Below are 24746 nucleotides of genomic sequence, written 5' to 3'. Positions count from 1 at the left end.
TTCTTTTCCACAGTGTACTAAAGGAAGTGTACATAGCCTTTAATCCCAAAGCAGTGGTCTTACAGCTGGGAGCTGATACAATAGCTGGGGATCCCATGTGCTCCTTTAACATGACTCCAGTGGGAATTGGCAAATGTCTTAAGTACATCCTTCAGTGGGAGTTGGCAACGCTCATCTTGGGAGGAGGTAAGTACGAAGGAAGGTCACCAAGAGAATTTGTTGACCTTCTGCCATGTTTTGTCCATTGACACAGAGGAAAACTTGGTTTTCTTAGACTGAATAATACCAGGCTGCCCGTGGGCCACAAGCCTGAGTCAATGAATTCTGCCACCTTCACAGTTCAGCATAAGGAAGTACTCTGACACATTCTCCTCAGCCTGGCATGTGCATTGACTCCTTGGCACTCTGAAGTCTAAGTTTCCGTTCCTGAAGCAAAGGTGCTTTGGTTAAAGGTGACATCAAATCTTATTTAAAATAGAGGATGTTGAGCCCAGTGGACTTTGATCCATCTTCTCTCAGGATCACCTTTGATTCCAAGTTCTAATCATTATCTTTTGGAAACATACCACTAAAATTCTAACCCTACTCACATACAAGTAATAAACACATGAATTAATTGACTATCTAAGCTGAATTCAAGAACAACTTCTTCCCCACTAAAAAAGCGTGGATTTGTTACAATAAAGCAAAATTGAGAGATCTAAAGCATCTCTTGGGCATTCTTACCTTCAAAGTATACTTATATTTTGTAGTACTTAACCAACAGAAAGCTGGGTCTATTCAATAGAAGCGTTTACACATTTGTGAAAGGGACCTTTCACAACCTGAACTACCTTTGATGGTGCTTTGCTTAGAATCTTCTATCTGGCACAGTGTTTATTTTGTTAAATGAATAGATTAGTGTGTTAAAATAACATGGTCAAGCAGATTGAGCTTAAAGTGTATGTATTATGGAAGTGCTAATAGTTTGTTGTTTGTCAACCTGTTGTAAAAACCAAATTAAAGGAGATTGTGGGGAGGCCTTATGAAAATAAGTGAGAATTCAACACAAATACACAAGCATGGTCCTTTGGCAGCCTCAAACCCTAGAGAGATTTAAATTAAAGGTGCTTACAAGAACCAACTTCTTCTGAAAAGCTGGCAAGAAATGTATTAACTTCAACTCAGGGAAAAGATAAAATTGATAAGTACTGTGGACATATTACTTTCCTTGACAGCGCTAAAGACAGTGATTATGATATAGGTAGGGCCAGGGGGGAAGAAAAAAAAGCCCTTTCCACAACATACATCTGTGTGAATTCAACTTTTGTTTGAGGCTACAGCCTTTACTTTAGAACTTTCAAAGCCTCTTTGCTTTCTCAGCCCCAAGTCTTAGCTTTAGAATATATAACTATTCTTATGCAATATGTGTATTCCTGAAAATACCAGTGCATAAGTGGGAATTCTTACAAATTATATTGTATGCCAGAAAGAACTTGCTACCTAAAACCTATAGGGATTCCTTTTGAAATCAAATAACCATACCCAATAAGCTGATCTAATAAATTCAGATTTTCCATGTTGGGAATGTTTAAAGGAATACCGGTATTATTTCACTTAAATTCTCAACCCCCAATAACACATAGACAATTGGCAGAGAGGGCCACATCCTCAAACTTCAGTGGACTCCAATGAAGCCAAAAAGATACATTGCAGAAGCCCCAGCATCCCGGACCTTACACGGAATAGAAAGGCTTAAGAGAAGGGTGGCCATATGTCTCCATTTATACATGTTATTCCAATATAATTATTAATAGTGTCCCTTTTTACTCTTAAAAATGTACTATTGTGGGTGATAAATGATATGGTCTCCCTACCTAAAATAGACCAGATTCTATTTCCCTCAGAATCCTCTGAGGTTAGGAAATTGTTCCATTTTATCCTTACACTCTTGGAATTTAGCTAAAGGCCAATGTTCTAGCCCTTGCATGGCAGAACACATCTATTCAGCACAAAACTATGCTGATTATTAGCCAGTATAATATGGCTGCTGGGTGACTGTGACAGGACCTGACGAGGTGGGTCAGAGTGTCAATCAATAGTTCCCTTCCTCATCTTATTCTCTTTGATCTCTGCCACTATGCCTGTGTTTTGTGGAGAAAAGGAATGCTGATATGAAAAGAAGGAAGTCTATTTCTGTCAGCATTTTCCTTTTCTCTTTCCTGGAGGATTCCAGGGCTGTACCTGCCAATAGGTTTAATATACAAATCACATCTAGCAGTCATTTTATAGAATTGTTGCAAAATTCATCACAGAAACCTTTACTTTGAGTAGGTCGTCTCAAAAGATCCAGGTTTCTTGGTGGAATTGAGGAGCTTGGAGTCCTCTGGAGCACATTCATTCAGAGATGAGTCTTTTGATCTTTGTAGGCTTTGGACTTCCCAGTTCCACACTGTGCATGGTCTGATTGGTTTGCTTAGTCTGCCTACCAAGTGGTTCAAAAATATCATTAAAGATGCATAGGTATAATTTTGCAAGTTAGAATTATCTTTTTAGCCCTTTTATTAAAACATTTTTCTCTCCTTCCTTACCCTCCTTTCCTCTCCTGCTGTTTTGTGACTATTCTTTCCTAACTTCACAATTCTTGATGGAGACAGGAGGCTATAACCTTGCCAACACGGCTCGATGCTGGACATACTTGACCGGGGTCATCCTAGGGAAAACACTGTCCTCTGAGATCCCAGATCATGAGGTAAGTAAGGCTCTGACAGTCTTCTCTTCTTTAAGGGGAAGAGCTGAGTCATTCCACCTAATCAAAATCACGTCCTCACCACTCAATACTGTTTTGTTGAGAGACACTCCAATAACAATAACACACTGTCTTGGCAGAATAGTGGGCTCTTGTTCCAAAATATCCAAGACCTTCTGCCTTTTTTTTATAAGAGATCTCAAAGGCCAACCAACTTTAATTTCTCAATTAATTACAGAGACTGTGGGAAGGAGTCACCTGTTCATACAAAGAAATCTTTGGAATATGTGTATATTTTTATCCCCTAGTCTCAAAACAGAAGAGGTAATTTTTTAAAATATAGAAACTGGGTTCTCCTCTATCTTAAAAATGTCCTATAGGCAGTATGTCGCACCTCTGTTCTTTGGTGGTAGTCCTGATCGCCGACTTTTTTTGGCTGATGTAAAATTTAAAAAAAAACACACACATAACCACTACCAAGACAGGTCTGGTATTTTTTTGACAATTAGTGGCACACAAAATTTGGGGCAGAACCATCCAAAATATGAAACATGTCATTTAAACTTTTGCTATTTTCTTTAGTTATATGAGATGGACTTTATGTTTTCCAAGCACAGATGTCTGTTCTTGTTTTCTCAAAAGAAGTATATGTAATAGAAAGTTCTCTGAGAACTATGAGTGTGCTGATCCCTTTATCTGAAAGTATACCCCTTTACTTCCCACCCACTCCATCACCTGGTGAGAAACTTGTTATCACAGATCAGGATGTGTAGCTGCAGGCTTTAGACTCTGACTTACAAAAATGAATCAATGGCTGCCACCCCACCTTCTCAAGGCATCGCCCAAGGAGTCTAGATGGTACTTGGGTTATAGCATTTTGCTTCCTGCTCAATGCAGAAGCTGTATGCTTGGGAGCATTATGGCATTATGCTTTTTTAGTTACTATTTTTTTTTTAAATTAGAAACAAGTTAAACTAATTTTCCCCCAATTTTCTTCTACCCATAGATGAGGTATAATATGTATCTCAGAAAAACCACTCAATGTGTCTAGAATCCAAAAAAAGGCACACTATAATTTGAGACAATTTACTGGTGTCAGGGTTAATAGAAGTCTCTTTTCGTTACTTGACTTACCTTTATTCTGTATTTGGAAGCTTTATGAAGGATAAAGGTAAGTGAACAAATTACATTTGTGAACAAGTGTAATCTCTGTTATTGCTGTAGGAATATCTCAGATTGCATTGTAATTTAAAGCACTGAAACTTCAAAAACTGATCAAGTTATGTCAAAAAAAAAAGTTTTAAGCTGTGGAAGCCTGAATTGAGAATGAGTGTCCTGTTCCCACGAAAAAATGCAAATCTATAGATTCACCTCTCTTAAAAGGTTGATAAAATTTTACTGAAGATGAATACTGCCTCTGGTACCTAGGAGATGCCCGGCTGAAAATGGACTTGGCCTTCTAGATAGACATGTCCTATCTTTATACTGATATAGTCTGCCAGATTAAATGAGATATAATGTATGTCAAGTGCTTAACACAGTTCTTGGCTCAAAATAGGCATTTTTGAAATGCAAGTTTTCTCCTTCCTGTTTATATGCTCCTAACAACTTCTTATATCCAGACATTTATGACTGTCATTCATAAATTTGTCCAAACTCTTTCAAATCCCTTCTGTCATATCCTTCTGGTATAAGAGATGTGAGTCATCCAAGAGGGAACAAAGAAGAAAATTGAAATGACAGTCTTCCAGGTACAATAAGATAACATTTTAATGAAAATTGCCCAAAAAAAGCCCACACAGTATAAAGGCATATATAAGTTTTCTGCCACAATACACACTTGCACACAGATATCCTTTCAGTCCTCTATAATCAGATCAACAAATGGTGGCTCAAAACAACATTCACTGACCACCCGTTGTGTGCCAGGCACTATGCTAGGTGTCTTGAAAGAGACAAAGACACTAAGACCTCATCCCCTATCTCGAACAGCCTGAGATAAAGGGGAGTGTGAGTACTGGGGAGATATGTAAATACACAAATAGTTATATTACTAGACAAAATAAGAACCACAAGACTGTAGGAACAATGGCTATGGAGATGTGCATCAAATATAAAGGGGATACAAAGAAGTAAACAAAATACCCTGCCTTCCATGAGCTGAAAATGTAATTGAGAAATCTAATCAGTGAAAAGGTCAGGACAGTGCAGCAGGCAGCTGCAGTCGCTGGCTAACACCCTCGGTGTCTTCCCTCCCAGTCTCAGGCTTTTGTTCTCCTGTCTCCTAGGATAATAATCCTCCTCCTCCAGATGCCCTTTTCCTACCTCTGTACGGTCTTCTTCAGTCCAGCTTAAAGTCCTATGCTTTAAAAAACCCTTACCTAAATATACCAAGGCCCTTTGAGCTTTTCCTTCACGTTCATTTGTTCATTCATCCATTTACCAAAAATTCATTGGGCCCATACTACTTGCCAGGCCCTATTCAAATCTGGATTCAGGACTACAGAGATTAACAAGATAGACTCAAGGTCCTCAAAACTCTCATCGTCTAATAGAGAGAACAGAACAATGTGTTCCACTCAGGACAGATGAGGAGCATAGAGGAAATGTTTCACCAAGACTTTTAACTGAATATTGAAGGTTGATTGGGAGTTTGCCAGGTGAAGAAGATGGAAAGGCATTCTGGGCAGAAGGAATAGAAATTGGAAAGGACCTAGTGCTTCATGGGACCAGGGAGAAGTTTGATACAGTAGTAGAACACAGGGTTTATAAGAGAGTGGGAATGATTAAGGTCTGAATGGAAGTTGGAGCCAGATTGTAAGGAGCCTTGAATGATGCACCAAAGAGCTTACACTTTTTTTTTTTTTTTCTGTGAAAACAGATGAGCCTCGGTTTTTAGAAAACTTACTTGGTAGAGTATGGAAGATAGATTGCAAAAGGGAGAGAGCTAAAAAATAGTCAAACTTGTTAAGAGGTTCAAGGATACTCCTATAACACTCAAGTCTGTGCCCTTCATTTGGTTATCTGTGGTTTTGGTTGTCTGCATTCCCTTTCAGTGCTCATAAGAGTGTTAACACCCAGCAAGTTCGTATTCATTGAATGAACAATTGAATCAATGGGTGTTTGAATAATAAGTGTCTGAACATCCATACTGGAAAACATATTTTTAAGATGGAAGAATTGGAAGCATAATCTAGCCTTTTTCTGGTAACTAACCCCAGTATCAACCCACTCCAGTATTCTTGCCTGGAGAATCCCAGGGACGGGCTGCCATCTGTGGGGTCGCAGAGTCATACACAACTGAAGCAACTTAGCAGCAGCAGCAGCAGCAACTACCCATTTTGCAAGAAGTACCAGATATCCTAGTAGGAAATAGATGTATCTGTCGGAAAACACTAGATCACCAATGAAGAGATTTGGGAAGGTACATATTAGAAGTGATTAGCAGTGAAATTTCGATCATAACCCTCATGAGATACCAAACCAGTCATGCCCAAAGTCACTGATCAAGGAACTAGTTCCAGCCCAAAAATTGCAGTGCCAGGTTGGCCAGCCAGGAATGGAATAAAGAGGCAATCTCAGCTGGAAGAAGAGTTGGGCCCAGCTGGGAAAAATGAGAGGAGTGGACCCTGCCCATATGATTGGCCCAAGTATTTCTACCATAGAGAAAGCCCAAAGATGACATGGGATCCCATAAAAAGACCAGTTCATGGCTAATTTAGCAAATCACCCAGTACATATAGTAAGGTTTATGGACTGTTATATAGAAGAATGTTGTATAAGCCAATAATACAGTTTGGATCCTATGATCTAGGCCAGATTAAGACAGTTATATTATAGACAGTTATATTCATATATATATGTATGTATATCAGGTATGTTTACATATTTGAGTCATAAAGTAGATTTATGAACAAAATTTAGTGAACAAAAAATACTTATTTAAACAAACTTATTTTGATGGACTGGTTAGTTAAGTTACGCCTCATTCATATGATGTGTAATTCAAGGAATACATACAATCACTGAAAAGAATTAAGTTGATTTGTATAAAAGTATGTATTACTAATATAAAATAGTCTTGCATTGCAATCTATAGGTTGCAGTGAATCCATAGATTGATTTGAGGAGACAGAATATCTTAACAATATTTACTCTTTCAATCTATGGATTTGCTATTTCCACTTACCTAAGTCTTTAATTTCAAATTTTAATTCATACTTTTCAGAGAACAGATCTTACACAAATTTTGTTAAATTTATTCCTAAGTATTTTGTGACTTTGATGTTGTTATGATATTTTTATTTCAATTCCTATTGTTTGTTGCTAGAATATAGAAATACAAATACAATTGATTTTTTATATTTATCTTGAATAATGTAACATTTCTGAAACATTAGCTCTAGTATTTTTTGTAGATTGCTTTGCATGTTCCATGTATACAAACATATCATCTGTGACTAAAGAGACTTTTACTTATTCCTTTACAATCTTCATGCCTTTTATTTATTTTTTTTTCTTTATCTTGCTTTATTACACTGGCTGGGACCTCCAGTGAAATGTTGAATAGAATGGTGAGAATGAACATCTTTGTCTGTTCCCGATTATTTGGGGAAAGCACTTAATCTTTCACTATGAAGTGTGAAGTTAGTGGTAGGGATTTTTTTTTTTTAATATCTTCTATTAGATTGAGAAAGTTCCCTTCTATTCCTAATTAACTGAGAATTTTTCTCACAAATGAGTGTTGGTTTTTGTCAGGTGCTTTCTCTTCATATATTGAAATGGTCATATGGTGTCCTCTTATTCTGTTAACACAGTAAATTGCATTAATTGTTGCTTTTTTTAATGTTAAACTAACCTAGCATTCCTTGGATAAACCCTACTTTGTCATAGTATATTATCCTTTTTATATATTGCTGAATTCAGTTTGTTGAAGTTTTGTCAAGGATTTTTGGTCTGTGTTGACAAGGAATGTTGATCTGTTTTTTTGTTGTTGTAATGTCTTTGTTTTTGATATCAGGGCCATGCTGATCTTATTAAATGACATGAGAAGTATCCCCAAGTCCTCTGTTTTCTGTGTTTATGTAAAATTGATACTATGTCTTACTTAAAAGTTTGATAGAATTTATCAGTGAAAACATTTGAACCTAGAGTTTTATTTGTGGGAATGTTTTTAACTATGAATTCTATTTCTTTAATAGTTGTATGGCTAGTCAGATTTTCTATTTCTTCTTCTTTTGATAATTGATCTTCAAGGAATTTGCTTATTTACTCATGATTGTCCTTTATTGTTCTTTTAAATCTATAAGAGCTATAGTAATGTCCCTTCTTTCATTTTTAGCATTGCTAATTTTTTCCCCATTTTTCTTGATCATTTTAGCTAGCGGTTTAATAGATTTACTGGTGTATTTTCTTAAAAGAAGAAGCTTTTAATTTAATTGACTTTATTTTTCTCTTTAATATTTCATTAGTTCTGCTCATATCTTTGTTATGTCCTTTCTATTAATACTTATTTGTATTGCTTTTTAGTTCTTGTTCTAGTTTCTTACAGTAGAAGCTTAGTTCATTGATTTCAAGCCTTTCTTCTTTCTTAATATAAATATTTTATGCTGCAAGTTTACATCTAAGCACTATTTTAGCTGCATCCCACAAATTTTGATATAATCTCTTCATTTGGTTCAAAATAGTTTTTGATTTTCTTCTTTGACTGATGGGTTATTTGTCTATTTTTAAAAATTAATTTCTAATCTTTGAGGACTTTCCAGATATTATTATATTTATATTAACTTTAATGTTGTTCTGCTTAAAGAACATACTTTACATAATTGTAGTTCTTTTATATTTATTGCAGTTTGTTTTACAGTCCAGCATATGATCTATATTGGTGAATATGTCATGCAGTTTGTGATGAATGTGTATTTTGATGTTGCTGGATAGCATTTTCTATCATTATCAGTTAGGTCAGATTGGCTGAGAGTATTGTTTTCTATATCCTTACTGAATTTTTGACTGCATGTTCTGTCAATTACTGAGAGAGTTGAAATCTCAACCATGTTTTTGGATTTTTCTGTCTTTCTTTTTAGTTGTGTCTCTTTTGGCTTTATCTATTTTTGAAGCTTTGTTATTAAATGTATATACAGTTAGGGTTGTTATATCTTCTTAACAAATTGACCCCTTTACTATTATGAAATAACCCTCTTTATTTCTGGTAATATTCCTTGTTCTAAAGTCTACATTGTCTGATTTTAATATTGTCATGCTTCATTATGATTATCGGTATGGTATATCTTTTTCTGTCCTGCTTTTGAGCTATTTATATCTTTATATTCACAATGGATTTCTTATAGACAGCATATAGTTGGGTCATGATTTTCTTGTCCAGCTTGACAATCTCTGCCTTTTAGTTGGAGTACCTAGACAACTTATCTTTAAGTTAAGTATTTACATGTTCAGGTTTAAATCTGTCTTTCTATTTGTTTTCTTTTAGTCCCCTCTGTTCTTTATTTCTTGTTTTCTATTTTGCCTTCTTTTGAATTAAATATATTTTTTAGGATTCCATTTACCTTCTTTATTTGCTTATTAGCTATAACTCTTTGTTTTAATTTTTTGTGGTTGCTCTGGGGTTTACAGTATGCATTTTCAACTTATCATAGTCTACCGTCCTGTGACAGTATTCTTCCATTTTTCCCTTTTCCTTCCATGTGCTATTGTAGTCATATATTTTACTTTTGCATATGTTATAAATACCATGATACATTGCTTTATATTCCTTAAACTGTCAACTATATATTTTAAATTTTAAATTATTTATTCATTTAAAATAAAAATAATAATTCCTGTGCATATTAGCACAAATAACATGTTGTGAGTTTTGAAAAACTGTATTTTCCAAAAGAAGAAACTTCATGAGAAGAATAGCAATGCTATACATTTTTGCACATCTCTATAACATATAACAGATGACAGCTGACTTCTCATACCTGCTTCTAAATTCAATGTGTTTTGACATTATTTTTGTTTAAGTATATGGAGAAAAATCTAGCATCACATAGATCTGTAGATGGAAAAGGGAGGAGTATTTTAATAACCTTTACAGGTCATTATGGATAGTCTTCTTTGAAACTAAACAAAAACTCTACAAATGGCAGTTTCTTAAAGGAATGTTGTATGGAATCTGAAAACCTATCAATGAACTTTTGATGTATTGTTACATTAAAATTCATTGGTCATCTTCTACTTTGAAGAAATATTTGACCAATCTTATTCATATTGATTATTTGTAAAATATTAGTTCAGTAAGTTATACAAATATTACAAATATTGAAAAATTTTATGCAGTATCAGAAATCACATTAACTAATATGAATGCTAATCTCAGTGGAACAAAGTTTAAGTTTTAGGAAACTGTCAATCTTATAGTGGCAGAATGAAGATGTTCAGAATTCTGAATTTCCTTTAAAAACATATGTATTGTCCTTGGCAACAAATAGTGTCATTTCTAATATTTAACCTAAAGTGGTAGGCTCACTTCATTTTTGAGAAAGTATCTGCCAAACCTGTGGGAGACCTGGGTTCGATCCCTGGGTTAGGAAGATCCCCTGGAGGAAGGCATGGCAACCCACTCCAGTATTCTTGCCTGGAGAATCCCCATGGACAGAGGATCCTGACAGGCTACAGTCCATGGGGTCACAAAGAATCAGACACGACTGAGCTACTAAGCACAGCACATCTGCCAAACATCCAAGTATTTAATCATGGTTTCTCCATTAGTTATTCTTTCACACAAAAATGGTATTCCACGAAAAGTGGCTAGTTGAGTCACAGTTTAATCACAGATGCACTTTTCCTCAAGACAACCAATATAGTATAGTTTATAACAGAAACACTTTTTCCTTACCTCCTATTTTGTCACATAGAATGTTAAATCCAAGATCACCAAGGCTATTCTTAAGTGAAACTGGATTTTTTTCTCTTTGCTGTGTGTTGTTGTTCAGTTGCTAAATCATGTCTGACTGTTTGCGACCCTGTGAACTGCAGCACATCAGGCTTACCTGTCCTTCACTATCTCCCTGAGTTTGCTCAAACTTACGTCCATTGAGTCAGGGATGCCATCCAACCATATCATCCTTTTTCACCCCCTTCTCCTCTTGCCCTAATCTATCCTAGCATCAGGGTCTTTTCCAGTGAGTCAGCTCTTTGAATCAGGTGGCCAAAGTATTGGAGCTTTAGCTTCAGCATCAGTCTTTCCAATGAATATTCAGGACAGATTTCCTTTAGGATGGACTGGTTTGATCTCCTTGCATGTCTCCTTCCAAGGGACTCTCAAGAGTCTTCTCCAGCACCACATTTTGAAAGCATCAATTTTTCAGTGCTCAGCCTTTTTTATGGTCCAACTCTCATATCTGTACATGATTACTGGAAAAACCATAGCTTTGACTAGATGGACCTTTGTCAGCAGAGTGATGTCTCTGCTTTCTATACAGTCTAGATTTGTCATAGCTTTTCTTCCAAGGAACAAGCATCTTTTAATTTCATGACTGCAGTCTCTGTTCACAGTGATTTTGGAGCCCAAGAAGATGAAATCTGATACCGTTTCCACTTTTTCCCCATCTATTTGACATGAAGTGATAGGACTGAATGCCATGATCTTTGTTTTTTGAATGTTGAACTTTAAGCCAGCTTTTTCACTCCTCTTTAACCTTCATCAAGAGGCTCTAGTTCCTTTTTGCTTTCTGCCATTAAAGTGGTGTCATCTGCATATCTGAGGTTGTTGATATTTCTGCCAGCAGTCTTAATTCCAGCTTGTGATTCATCCACCCCAGCATTTCATATGATGTACTTAGCATGTAAGTTAAATAAGCAGGGTAACAATATATAGCCTTGATATACTCCTTTCCCAATTTGGAACCAGTCCATTTTTCCATGTCCAGCTATAACTGTTGCTTATTGTCCTGCATACAGGTTTCTCAGGAGGCAGGTCAGGTGGTCTGGTATTCCCATCTCTTTAAGAATATTCCACAATTTGTTGTAATCCACGCAGTCAAAGGCTTTAGCATAGTCAATGAAGTAGATTTTTTTTTTGAATTCCCTTGTTTTTTTCTATGATCCATGTCTGTTTTCTATGATCTATGTCTGTATTGCTGTGTGTATATAGCAATAAAGAATATAATAACTGCTGGTATACTTTCGTACTACTGCCTTAATTTATATACCATGGTTTCGGCAGTTTTACCCACCATTACTTTTGCATATTTATGCAAATATAGTTGCTCTGCGATGAACCATATAATATACAAATATATATAACTCTAACCCTAACAAGTTATTCAGCACTCTTAATATTTTAGCACCACTTGTGATTGTTGCTAACCATTCACATAAAAAAGGTCTTCTTCAAAGATTAGTGCTGATACTATATGACTACAAGCAAAATAGCAAATCCAGCCACATTTATAGTCTTGTCTGTTTTACAGTCTGAAAATAAGATAATAAGTCTTTCACTGAAAACTAATGAAAGAAATCATATAAGATCTAAATAAATTGAGACATACTATGTAAATAGTGTAGATTCAATATTGTAAGTATGTCACCTATGGGGGAAGTGTCATGTAAGAAGACAATACAAAGAAGAAAACATTCCATCAAAAGATGGATTTAGCACAGTTGAAGGGTACAAGATCAACATATAAAAATCAACTGTATGTCTATAAACTAGCAATGAACAAATGGAAATTAATGTTCAGAGAATGAAAGAACAAACCACAGACCAGGATAAAATACTTATAAGTAACATACCTAACAAAAAGGACTTATATCCATAATACATAAATGACTCTCAAATGCAGTATTAAGAAAATAAACAACCCAATAAAAAATAAAGGAAAAAATAACTAAGTCTCCATATGTAGAGCTAAATGTTTAAATAAGCAAGTTACTCTGCCATTTAAAAAGAGGCAGTGCTATGAGTTATTTTACTAACTTTTCATCCAGTGGGCACTGAGCAATGTCAGCTGTCTAAAGTTTCACTGGTCTCTAAGCTATCATGTGCATTTCTCAGCCCATGCAGTGAAATGATTTATGTGTAACATGCTCCAGTGACTTTTTCTTTTCTAGTTTGAAAAGTTCTAACAAACAATTTTTGGTTTTTAATAAACTCATCATTTCTACGCTTGTGGTACACCATTTCTACACTTTAAGTACACTTAAAATACTCAATTTCTTTCCCTTTAGCTATGTATGGTCTGAAAATGAGGCCACAACTTAAATAGTGAATTATTTTGAAACTATATAAAAATGTTCTGTGGATAAGACACTACAAAGTAAATTAATGACATATATAAAGATAATTCTAATCATGTTTTCATTTATTGCTTACAATTTCACCCCATGTGTTTTGAAGTAAATGTTTTCCTTCCACAAGTCAGAGCTTTTACCAATACTGCAGTTTCATCTTTTTCAGCATTTTTAAACATAGATGTTATAGCTTGGATTTGAGAAAGCAAGTCTTTTAATCTCCCTTCGTTATGCCGGCAATCCATATTCTTGTTATGTTCTATCTAGATGGAAATAAAATTCTGGGATTTCAAAATAGTGATTTACTAAGGGGTTTACCTGGTGATGCAGTGGCTAAGATTCCACACTTCCAGTGCATGGGGCCTGGGTTTGATCCCTGGTCAGGGAACTAGATCCCACGTGCCACAACTAAGAGTTCACATGTTGCATGCTGAAACAAAGACCTGGCACAGCCAAATAAATAAACATTTCAACAAATAATGACTTAACAAATAGAATAGTTATAGATTATAGCAGGTATGACTGAGGATACTTTTTCCATGTCCCTCTTATGGTTAAGGAGTCCAGGTACTGGTCATGGTGCCAGTACTTCAGAGGGGAAAACTGAGAAGCTTAAATGAAGAATGGAGGAAAAGACCCAGAGCCTAACTGGGCAAGAGGTCTCATAGTAGGGGCACTGGTTGTATGGGCCCTAGCAGGAGATGTAGGGAGACTAGGTAGCTATTCATACCAACCAAGAGATGCAATGCTCAGTCTAGAAAGCACCAATTAGCAGTTCTGGACCACACCTCCTATACCCATAGCTGGGCTATACCACATTTGACTGGACTGTGTTGCTCCACTTTGCCACCAGGCTGACAGCCTTCCTCACTGCTCCAAGTCTTCAGTGACATTCCTTTGCAGACAGCACATATACAGCCACATTGGACCTACGGCTTTCAACACTACCGTAAATTATCATTTAAAGACATTTAAAGTTGATTTTTAAAACCATCTTCTAGATTAACCCTTTCCCACATTTTTCAATCCTGTGTGTAGATGCAGGTTTCCATCTAGTAAAAGTACATTGTTCTAAAGAACTTAAGAACTTAACTAAAGCAACTTAAGTTTTCTCATGGTATAGTTTTCTAGCAACAAATTATTTTAGCTTTTGTTTGAAATCTTTGTTTTAATTTTTGAAGGATATCTTCACTGTGTATAGAGTTCTAAGTTGATAATTTTTTTCCTTCAAAACGTTTCCTTCGTTTTTTCCTTCACTCACTTGTTTTCTTGCTGGCACGTTTCCTCATGAGAAGTCAGCAGTCATTCTTAGCTTTATTCCTTTGTATAATATATGCCTTTTTCCCCCTCTGGCTCCTTTTAACTTTTGTCTTTGTGACTAGTTTTCAGCAGCTTGATTAATTTCTCCTGGTGTGGTTTTTTTTTGTGTTTATCCTATTTTGGTATTCATTGAGCTTCTTGGATCTGAGGGTTTATAGTTTTCATCAAATTTAGAAATATTTAAGCCATTACTTTCTGTCCCTTTTTTTCTCCTCTACTCCAGGGACTCCATTTAAACCTATTAGGCCAGTTTTATTATCCCATAAGTCACTGCAACCCTTTTTATTTTTTTCAGTCTTTTTTTCTCTTTACTATTCTTTTTGGTTAATTTCTATTGCTTTGCCTTCAAGCTCATTGATCTTTTCTGCCACGTGTAAGTGCTGTTAATCCCACCTAGTGAAATTTTCCTTTCAAATATTATACCTTTCATCTCTATAATTTTTATTTCTAAAAACACTTTCCAAAGAAATTGAATCTTTTTAAAAAGACAACCAAGAAAAAGTTTGCTGTTTCTCCCATTGTGTTCATACTTTCTTTTCTTTCTTAGCATCCTTGAACATATGGAGCATATTAATGGCTATTTTAAGGTCCCTGTCTAGTAAATTCCATTATCTGTCATTTCTGAGGCAGTTTCTGTTGATTGATTTTCTCTGGGTTGTAGATCACATTTTCCTGCTTCCTTGCATGTTTGGTAATTTTTTTAGCTTTTTATTTTATATTGGAGTATAGCAGATTAACAATGTTGTGACAGTTTCAGGTGGACAGCAAAGGGACTCAGCTGTATATACATGTATCCTAGTAATTTTTAGTTGGATATCCAACATCGTGAATTTTGTATTGTTGAGTGCTAGATTTTTTTATTGATTTAGAGAGGATTGTACTTTTTTCTGATAGACAAGTTATTGTGGATATATTTGATCCTTTCAAGGTTCATTTTTAAGCATATTTAAAGTAAATTTTGCATAGCCGTTGCTCTAGGGCTAACTTAGCCCATTTTGAAGGCACTGCTCCTCTGAAGTTCCTGCTTATACCCCATGTATTCACTGAGGTCTCTCCACTTTGGCCCTGTGTGAGCTCTAGGAAGTGTTCATCTTACAAGTTCTCAGTAGTTGTTTCCCTGAAAGAGTTTCTAGACTGTCTTTGTGAAGTTTTACCCTATACATCTTCAGATTGGTATTCATCAAAAGACTCAAGGGGACTTCTATGCATATTTCTATTACTCTTTTTTGGGGATAGCTTATTTCTGTTCCCACAATTTTTAATTTCCCTGGCTTTTCAGAACTCTAGTCTCTGTCTTCTCTACTTGGAGATCACTCAGCCCTATTTAGATCCCACATAGTCTAGAGATTACCTCCAGACAGAAAGCTAGGGTGATGGTAGGGCTCACCTCATTTGCATCCCTTTTCTCTCAGATCACTTTCTATTGTTGTCTCTTGACCAATGTCTAAAAATGAATGTTTCATATATTTTGTCAATTTTCCAGTTATTTCTGAAGAGAAAATAATCCACATCTCTTTCCCCTCAGAGCCAGAAGCAGAAGCCCTTTACTTATCTGCTCTCATTTTTTTTTCTGCCTTTATTTTTGAAGGATATTTTTGCTAGATACAAAATTCTACATTGACAGTTTTCATTTTCTTCTGCCCCCCATTGTTTCTGTGTGTATAATATGTTTCCCTGTATATAATGTCTTATTTCGTTGGCTGCCTTTATAAGTTTATCTTTGATTGTCAGAACTTTGGCCATGTGCCTTAGTGTGTACTTTTGTTTGTATTTATCCTGTTTGGGATTCCCTGAGGTCCTGGATATGTGAGTTGCAGCTTGGGATATAATTTGGAAAATTATGAGCTGATACTTCTTCACTTTTCCTGCCCTGTTCTTGCTTTCCTGTCTTTCTGGGACACACATCACACATGTGTTGGGTTAATTGATAATGTCCTACAAGTCATTTAAACTCTCATTTTTCTTCTAAAATTTTTTCTCTATGTTTCAGTTTGCTTGATTTCCATTGATCTGTCTTCAGGCTTACTAATTTTCTTCTTTAGTATTCAGTCTGCCATTAATCCCATTCAATGAATGTTTTATGCCATCTCATCCAATGATTTTTTTAAGCTTCTTAATTTTGAAATGGTTTTAGATCCAGAGACAATTGTGAACATAGTACAGCAAGGTCCCATGTACCATTCACTCAGTTTCTCCCAATAGTAACATCTTATATATCTGTGGTAAAATATCAAAACCAGGAAATTGACACTGGTGTAATCCAGAGACCTGATTCAGGTTTGACCACTCATGTGTGTGTATGTGTATATTTAGTCCTATGCAATTTTATCATACGTATAGATTGATATAACCACTACCACGGTCAAGATACAAAACTGTTCCATCACTAGAAAGACCCCCCCCCCCCAACCTTGCGCTACTCTATTATAACCACTGCTGCCTTCTTCTCTTCCCCCACCCCTTTCTAATCCCTGGAAGAAACTAATCTGTTCTTCACATGCATATATATTTTTTTCATTTAAAAAATGTGATATAAATAGAATTATGTAACATGTGACCTCTTGAGATTGGCTTTTTCACTCATAATGTCTTGAGATCTGTCCAAGTTGTTTCATTAGTAAATAATTCATTCCCTTTTATTACTGAATAGTATTCCATGGTATAGATGTACCATAGTTTAACCATTTATCCCTTGAGGAACATTTGTGTTGTTTCCAATTTATGACTATTAAAATTAAGCATTCATGTATAGTTTTTGTTTGAATATAATTTTTTATATCTCTGAGATCAATACTCACAAATACAATTGCTGGATCATATGGTGTGTATAGCTTTGCTCCTTTAAGAAACTGACACTCATGCTTTCTTTCTACTACTGTTTACACAGTATATATATTTTCTATCATTTTTACTTCAACTTCTCTTTATCATTATATTTAAAGTGATTATTTTATAGACAGGCTATTATTAAGTCATATTTTTAACCCATTCTACCAATCTCAGTATTTTAATTGGTGTGTTTAGACCATTTGCCTTTAATGTAGTTATTGGTATGTCAAGGACTTAAGTCTGCCAGTTTGTTTTCTGTTTGTTCTCTGTTTTTTCCTCTTACCTCCCTGTGGATTTCTTGAAAATATTTTAGGAATGTCACTTTTATTTATCTATAGTGTTTTTGAGTATTTCATATAGATTTTTTTAGTGATTTCTTTAGGTATTACATTTTATATATGTAACATCAAAGTCCTTGGTATCAACATTTTGCTACTTCGATTGAGTTATAGAAGCCTTACCTGCCTTTATGTTCCTTTACTTTCCTCTTTAATATATCTTAAACTTTCCCTCTGTATACATTGAGAACCACATCAATGTTATCGTTTTTGTTTCAACCATCAAACAAATTTTTGAAACTCGAAAGGAGAAGAATCTAAAATTTCTTTTTTCAGGACCTCCCTGATAACTCAATTGGTAAAGACTCTGCCTGCAAAGCAGGACACCCCATTTCAGTTCCTGGGTTGGGAAGATCGCCTGAAGGAGGGATAGGCTACCCACTCCAGTATTCTTGGGCTTCCCTTGTGGCTTAGCCAGTAAAGAATCCACCTGCAATGCAAGAGACCTGGGTTTGATCCCTGGGTTGGGAAGATTCCCTGGAGAAGGGAAAGGCTACCCATTCCAGTATTCTGGCCTGGAGAATTCCCTGGACTGTATAGTCCATGGGGCCACAAAGAGTCAGACACAACTGAGTGACTTTCACTTTCACTTTTCTTTCAAGACTTCTTTATCATTTCCTTTCTGTTTGGAAAACTTCCTTTGGCCATTCTCTTAGAGAATGTCAGATGAAGACAAATTCTTATTGTTTTTCTTCCTCTGAGAGTGTCTTGGTTTGTCTTTTACTCCTGATGGATATTTTCACTGGCATAGAATTCTGACTTGGCAGTTCTTCTCTTTTGGCACCTAAAAAATGTGCCTTTTTCTTCTGGCCTCCATGGTTTCTGATGAGAAATTCGCTGTCATGCAAATCATTGTTTCCATAATGGTAAAAATGTAAAATGATACATCATTTCTCTCTATCTGCTTTCAAGATTTTGGTTTTGGTCTTTTGTTTTTATGTTTCAGATATTTGATTATGATATGACTTAGAGTGAACTTCTTTGGGTTTATCCTGTTTAGTTCATTCAGCGTCTTGAATCTATAGGATTATATCTTTCACCTAACTTGATGATGTTTCAGCCATTATTTCTTTGATTATTTTCAAAATGCCATCTTCCTTATCGTCACCTACTGGGACTCTGATGACACAAATATTTGATCTGTCTTGTCCAACAGGACCCTATGTCTCTGTTGATTATTTTTCATCCTATTCTCTATTGTTCACACTGGGTAATTTCTATTCTTCTACTTTCAAATTCACTAATTCTTTTCTCTGTCATCTCCATTTTTCTAATAAGCCTATCCAGTAAGGTTTTTGTTTTGGTTATTGTACTTTGCAGTTCCAAAATGTCCATTTTTTATGTTTTCTGTTTCCTTGTTGATACTTTGTTTCCCCCAACCCACCTCCCCCCCACCACTTTGTTTCTAGCATGCTTCTGAATGCTTGTAATTGCTTTGGAAACACTGTTGTGATGGCTGCCTTAAAATACTTATCAGGTAATTCTAATATATGTGTCATCTTGGTGTTAACATCTGTTGATTGTCTTTTCTCATTCAAATTGACACTTTCCTGATCTTGGTATGATGAGTGACTTTTTATTTGAACCTGGAGATTTTGGGTCTTTTATCATGAGACTGAAAATTCTGTACTCTGATTTTTCAGGCTAAGATGCTTATAGCTTTCTTCTTGAGCTTTACCATATACCACACAAAATATAAAACTAATGAGTCTTACCCAGCGTAGTTCCCTTCTTTCAAGAGTTGAATTCCCTCTAGTTTTTGCCTGGTTTAGGATGTTCTCTAATACCTTAAACTTATCATAATGGTTACTCTGATATTATCAGAATACAGAAGTCACACTTACCTTTCATTGTATACCTTTTGGTTTCTTTTGAAGTTTTTACCATGTATGTATGATTTCTTTAAAAATGTAACTAAATTATTGAAAATATAAAAATTAAATAAACATGTTTATCAGACAGACCTGCTTTCATTGACCAGCTCCAGGAAGTGATCATCAGTTCAGTTCAGTTGCTCAGTTGTGTCCGAATCTTTGCGACCCCAAAAACTGCAGCACGCCAGGCCTCGCTGTTCATCACCAATGCCCAGATTTTACCCAAACTCATATCCATTGAGTCTGTGATGCCATCCAACCATTTCATCCTCTGTCGTCCCCTTCTTCTCCTGCCCTCAATCTTTTCCAGCATCAGGGTTTTTTCAAATGAGTCAGCTCTTCACATCAGGTGGCCCAAGTATTCAAGTTTCAGCTTCAACATCAGTCCTTCCAGTGAACACCCAGGACCGATCTCCTTTAGGATGGACTGGTTGGATCTCCTTGCAATCCAACGGACTCTCAAGAGTCTTCTCCAACACCACAGTTCAAAAGCATCAATTCTTCTGTGCTCAGCTTTCTTTATAGTCCAACTCTCACATCCATACATGACTAGTGGAAAAACTCATAGCCTTGACTAGACGGACCTTTGTTGACAAAGTAATGTCTCTGCTTTTTAATATGCTGTCTGGATCAGTCATAACTTTCCTTCCAAGGAGTAAGCATCTTTTAATTTCGTGGCTGCAGTCACCATCTGCAGTGATTTTGGAGCCCCCCAAAATAAAGTCAGCCACTGTTTCCACTGTTTCCCCATCTATTTCCCATGAAGTGATGGGACCGGATGCCATGATCTTCGTTTTCTGAATGTTGAGCTTTAAGCCAACTTTTTAACTCTCCTCTTTCACTTTCAAGAGGCTCTTTAGTTCTTCTTCACTCTCTGCCATAAGAGTGGTGTCATCTGCATATCTGAGGTTATTGATATTTCTCCTGGCAATCATGATTCCAGCTTGTGCTTCCTCCAGCCCAGCATTTCTCATGATGTACTCTGCATAGAAGTTAAATAAGCAGGGTGACAATATACAGCCTTGATGTACTCCTTTCCCTATTTGGAGCCAGTGTGTTGTTCCATGTCCAGTTCTAACTGTTGCTTCCTGACCTGCATACAGATTTCTCAAGAGGCATGTTAGGTGGTCTGGTATTCCCATCTCTTTCAGAATTTTCCAGTTTGTTGTGATCCACACAGTCAAAGGCTTTGGCATAGTCAATAAAGCAGAAATAGATGTTTTTCTGGAAATTTCTTGCTTTTTTCATGATCCAGCAGATGTTGGCAATTTGATCTCTGGTTCCTCTGCCTTTTCTAAATCCAGCTTGAACATCTGGAAGTTCACAGTTCACGTATTGCTGAAGCCTGGCTTGGAGAATTTTGAGCATTACTTTACTAGCATGTGAGATGAGTGCAATTGTGTGGTAGTGTGAGCATTCTTTGGCATTGCCTTTCTTTGGGATTGGAATGAAAACTGACCTTTTCCAGTCCTGTGGCCACTAAGTTTTTCAAATTTGCTGACATATTGAGTGCAGCACTTTCACAGCATCATCTTTTAGGATTTGAAATAGCTCCACTGGAATTCCATCACCTCCATTAGCTTTGTTCATAGTGATGCTTTCTAAGGCCCACTTGACTTCACATTCCAGGATGTCTGGCTCTAGGTGAGTGATCACACCATCGTAATTATCTGGGTCGTGAAGATATTTTTTGTACAGTTCTTCTGTGTATTCTTGCCACCTCTTCTTAATATCTTTGCTTCTGTTAGGTTCATACCATTTCTGTCCTTTATCGAGCCCATCTTTGCATGAAATGTTCCCTTGGTATCTCTAATGTTCTTAAAGAGATCTCTAGTCTTTCCCATTGTATTGTTTTCCTCTATTTCTTTGCATTGATCACTAAAGAAGGCTTTCTTACCTCTCCTTGCTATTCTTTGGAACTCTGCATTCAAATGGGTATATCTTTCCTTTCCTCCTTTGCTTTTCACTTCTCTTCTTTTCACAGCTATTTGTAAGGCCTCCTCAGACAGCCATATCATATCATATCATAATAATAATTATTCTAGACAAGTTGAGCAAATTATTTAACCAGTCTGGACCTTAGTTTCCTCACCTATAAAATGGGAATCGTTGTGACTATTAAGTGTATTGAGGTAGATAAAATGCTGAGAACAATGGCTGGCATAAATAAATAAAATATACAAATATATTACTAATATAATATATAAATAATATAAATTATACTTTATATATCATGGCTAATATCAGAAATATTACTAAAACCCCTCACACCAGGAACATGTTTCTTCTTAATCCCTCAGTGCTGAGAATTTGGTATCCAGTAAGTGCTTAATAAATTAAAAAACCTGAACATGATGCTGGTGTACTGGATGCTATGTGGATTTAGCCTAACAGCTCTTGATGACACAGAGCTCATGGAACAAAATTTTTTAAGCATATATAAATGAAATATTATCATTTTATGTGAACAAATGTGAGTATGAAGAAAGCCAAATACTAGAAACTTTATATTTGAGTTTTATATTTAGATAAGGTGTTAGTACAGGCATTCAGCAAACTATCCTTCTATAGAAAAAAAGCTTCATAGAGATAGAATCTAGGAACTGTTTGAGAAAAGAACTTAACATTTATTAAGCACCAATTATATCCCATGTAAGAATATCCATATGCCATATCCTTTACATAATAATCTCATTTATATCTCTTAGCAACCTGGGAGGTAAGCATTATCCCCCTATGAGAAAATAAGACTCACCAAATAACTTGGCTGCTGCTAAGTCGCTTCAGTCGTGTCTGACTCTGTACAACCCCATAGACAGCAGCCCACCAGGCTCCCCCATCCCTGGGATTCTCCAGGCAAGAATACTGGAGTGGGTTGCCATTTCCTTCTCCAATGCATGAAAGTGAAAAGTGAAAGGGAAGTCGCTCAGTCGTGTCAGACTCTTAGCGACCCCATGGACTGCAGCCCAGCAGGCTTCTTCGTCCATGGGATTTTCCAGGCAAGAGTACTGGAGTGGGGTGCCATTGCGTTCTCCAAATAACTTGGCTAGGATCAGCTAATAAAACAGCATAACCAAGATTGAAACTGAAATTTTTCAAATTTGGGGCTTATTCCTTTTATCCCTCTTTCAAGGATAAGACCCAGGGTTTTAGTACAAAGAATACATGGGAGAAAAATAAGCATTTATAAAACATCTACTTCTGACCAGACAACATGCCACATGCATTATTTCATTTAGTTCTAAAAGCCTTATGTTATTCAATTCTCACAGTAACCTTATAAGAATGAAGAAATATTTGTTGAGCACCTGCAGTGTGCCTAACACTTCAGTTGGGCTTATATAAGTTGCCTCACATGGTCTCCTAACAGCCCAGTGAAACCTGTACTGCCAAACTAGGAAGAAAGCAGGCTGAGCTTCCTTCACATCTGGCTGCCTCCCAAGGCAGCTCTAAAAGACACCCCTCTGGGATGCATATTTCCAAGCATTTTGCAGAACCTGTATTCCACAAAATAATGACTTTTAAAGTACAGTCCAGGTAACACAAAGGTCTTTCCATACCGGTGGCTTTTTAATCTTTTGGTGGTCATGGACCCCTTTGAGAATCTGACGCCCTCTCCTCCGAGATAAATGCTTACAATTACACAATTTTGGATATAATTTCAGAGCATTCAGCAATTTGCTAAAGCCCATCAATGGATTCTTTGTTTAAAACAAACAAACAGAAACCCGCTCTAAGGAACAGAAATAAATTTTAGGAAACAAGAGAGCTTATTAATGCTTCAGTTATTGAGTTTTACAAGTCTTCTGGAACACTAACATCTATATTTGACCATTCTATTTCACAAAGTCAATATTAGTCCTATTTTTCTTTTGGTTTTTCAGCCTTGGCATTATTAACTTTTCTGGAGGTATAATTCTTTGTTGGGCAGTGTTGGGATGCTGTTCTATGTATTATAGGATGCTGAACAGCATCCCTGCCCTGTGCTTATTAGATGCCAGGATCACACTCCCTGCATCTCCCTGTTTTGACAACCAAGAATGTACCCAGACATTGCCAAATGTCCCCTGGCAGAATCACCCCCTGTTGAGAACTGCTGGTTTGTAATAATTACTGTCGTTACTCCTGAGTCACTCACAAGTAGAAGCGGCCCAAGATCCAGACTTTTTAAAAGTATTTCCTTTTTCTTGCTTGCTTAAGATCTCCTGCAGTACTTCTCAGTTGGGCTAAGCAAAATGATTCATTTCACAGATTAAACTGTGACCTGAAGTTGTAAAGTTTTTCTTACTGAAGAGACCAAAAGAAAGTTGACTTAGCTGCCCTGCTTTACTGGTTGAATGATTGAATGACTGACTTATCAAGTCACTCAGTCATTCAAGGAATATTTATTGAATGCCAACAAGGTGCCAGACACAGTGCTGGGCACAGTGCTAAGTGCTGAGGGTACAAAGAAGTAAAAGATATCCCTTTGCCCAAAGAACTTACAGTCCAGCACGGGAGACAGACGTACATAGACGACTTCAGTTCACTGTGTTAAAACACTAAGTTAGAGGCATGCACAGTCTACAAGGCCACAGAAGAAAGCAAATTACTTGGAGTGGGACAGGGGCATGGGGGACAGGGAAGATATCCTGAAGATGATGTCTGGCAAGGACCGAGCCAAGAATTAGCCAGGTAAATAAGCATGTGAAAAGAGGTTAAGGAAACAGCAATAGAAAGGCACACAGCTGTGAAACAGCATGACGCCTTTAGGAAATTATAAACAGTGCAGTATTACCACAACATAAACTTGAAGGCAAGGAATGAGAGATGAGACTAGATAATAACACTGACAACAGCTAACAGTTATTGTGCACTTGTTTTGTGCCAGGCAGTGTTCTGAGTGCCTTACATGGATATGCCATGTAATTCTCATGATTATAATACATATGGAAACTGAGACAAAAGGAGATTGGGTACCTTGCCCAATGTGGTGCATCATTAGAATGAGATTCAAAGCAGCCCATGCTTTTAACTACAGAAAGCTGTGTCATGCTAAAGAACTGAAAATGTACCTTTTGGCAGTACTGAATCATGAAAGGGCAGTGACGTGGTTAAATCTGTGTTTTGCTGAGATGACTCAGTATACATTTAAGAGAGGCCAGGCTGGAGACTTGCAGTATATCAGGAAAGTCATGAAGGGAGTTAGAAGTAGGGATGGAGATAAGGGAAAGATTTGGGAAATTTTTAGGAGACAGAATTAGGACAACTTGAAGATTAATTGGATTATGAAGGTAAATGAGAAGGAAAACCCTAGGACGTCACTGTTTTCTGGTTTGGATAACTGGATGACGTTACTGCATGATGAATACAGGAAGAAGAGCA

At 36.5% G+C, this 24746-nt stretch overlaps 1 protein-coding gene across 2 annotated transcripts in view; it reads left to right on the top strand.

Annotated features, from left to right (window-relative positions):
- The window catches only part of HDAC8 (histone deacetylase 8), a 262891-nt gene that overhangs the window by 108897 nt on the left and 129248 nt on the right, over nucleotides 1-24746 (top strand). For both annotated transcript variants that reach the window (XM_070291830.1, XM_070291829.1), the window contains 2 exons: nucleotides 14-186; nucleotides 2637-2731. In XM_070291830.1, coding sequence (XP_070147931.1) covers nucleotides 14-186; nucleotides 2637-2731 — 268 coding nt within the window. The remainder of the gene's footprint in view (nucleotides 1-13; nucleotides 187-2636; nucleotides 2732-24746) is intronic.

The sequence above is a fragment of the Ovis canadensis genome, chromosome X, assembly GCF_042477335.2.
Source record: "Ovis canadensis isolate MfBH-ARS-UI-01 breed Bighorn chromosome X, ARS-UI_OviCan_v2, whole genome shotgun sequence".
In the NCBI taxonomy this organism is placed as follows: domain Eukaryota; kingdom Metazoa; phylum Chordata; class Mammalia; order Artiodactyla; family Bovidae; genus Ovis; species Ovis canadensis.
This window is presented reverse-complemented; position numbering and strand designations above follow the sequence as displayed.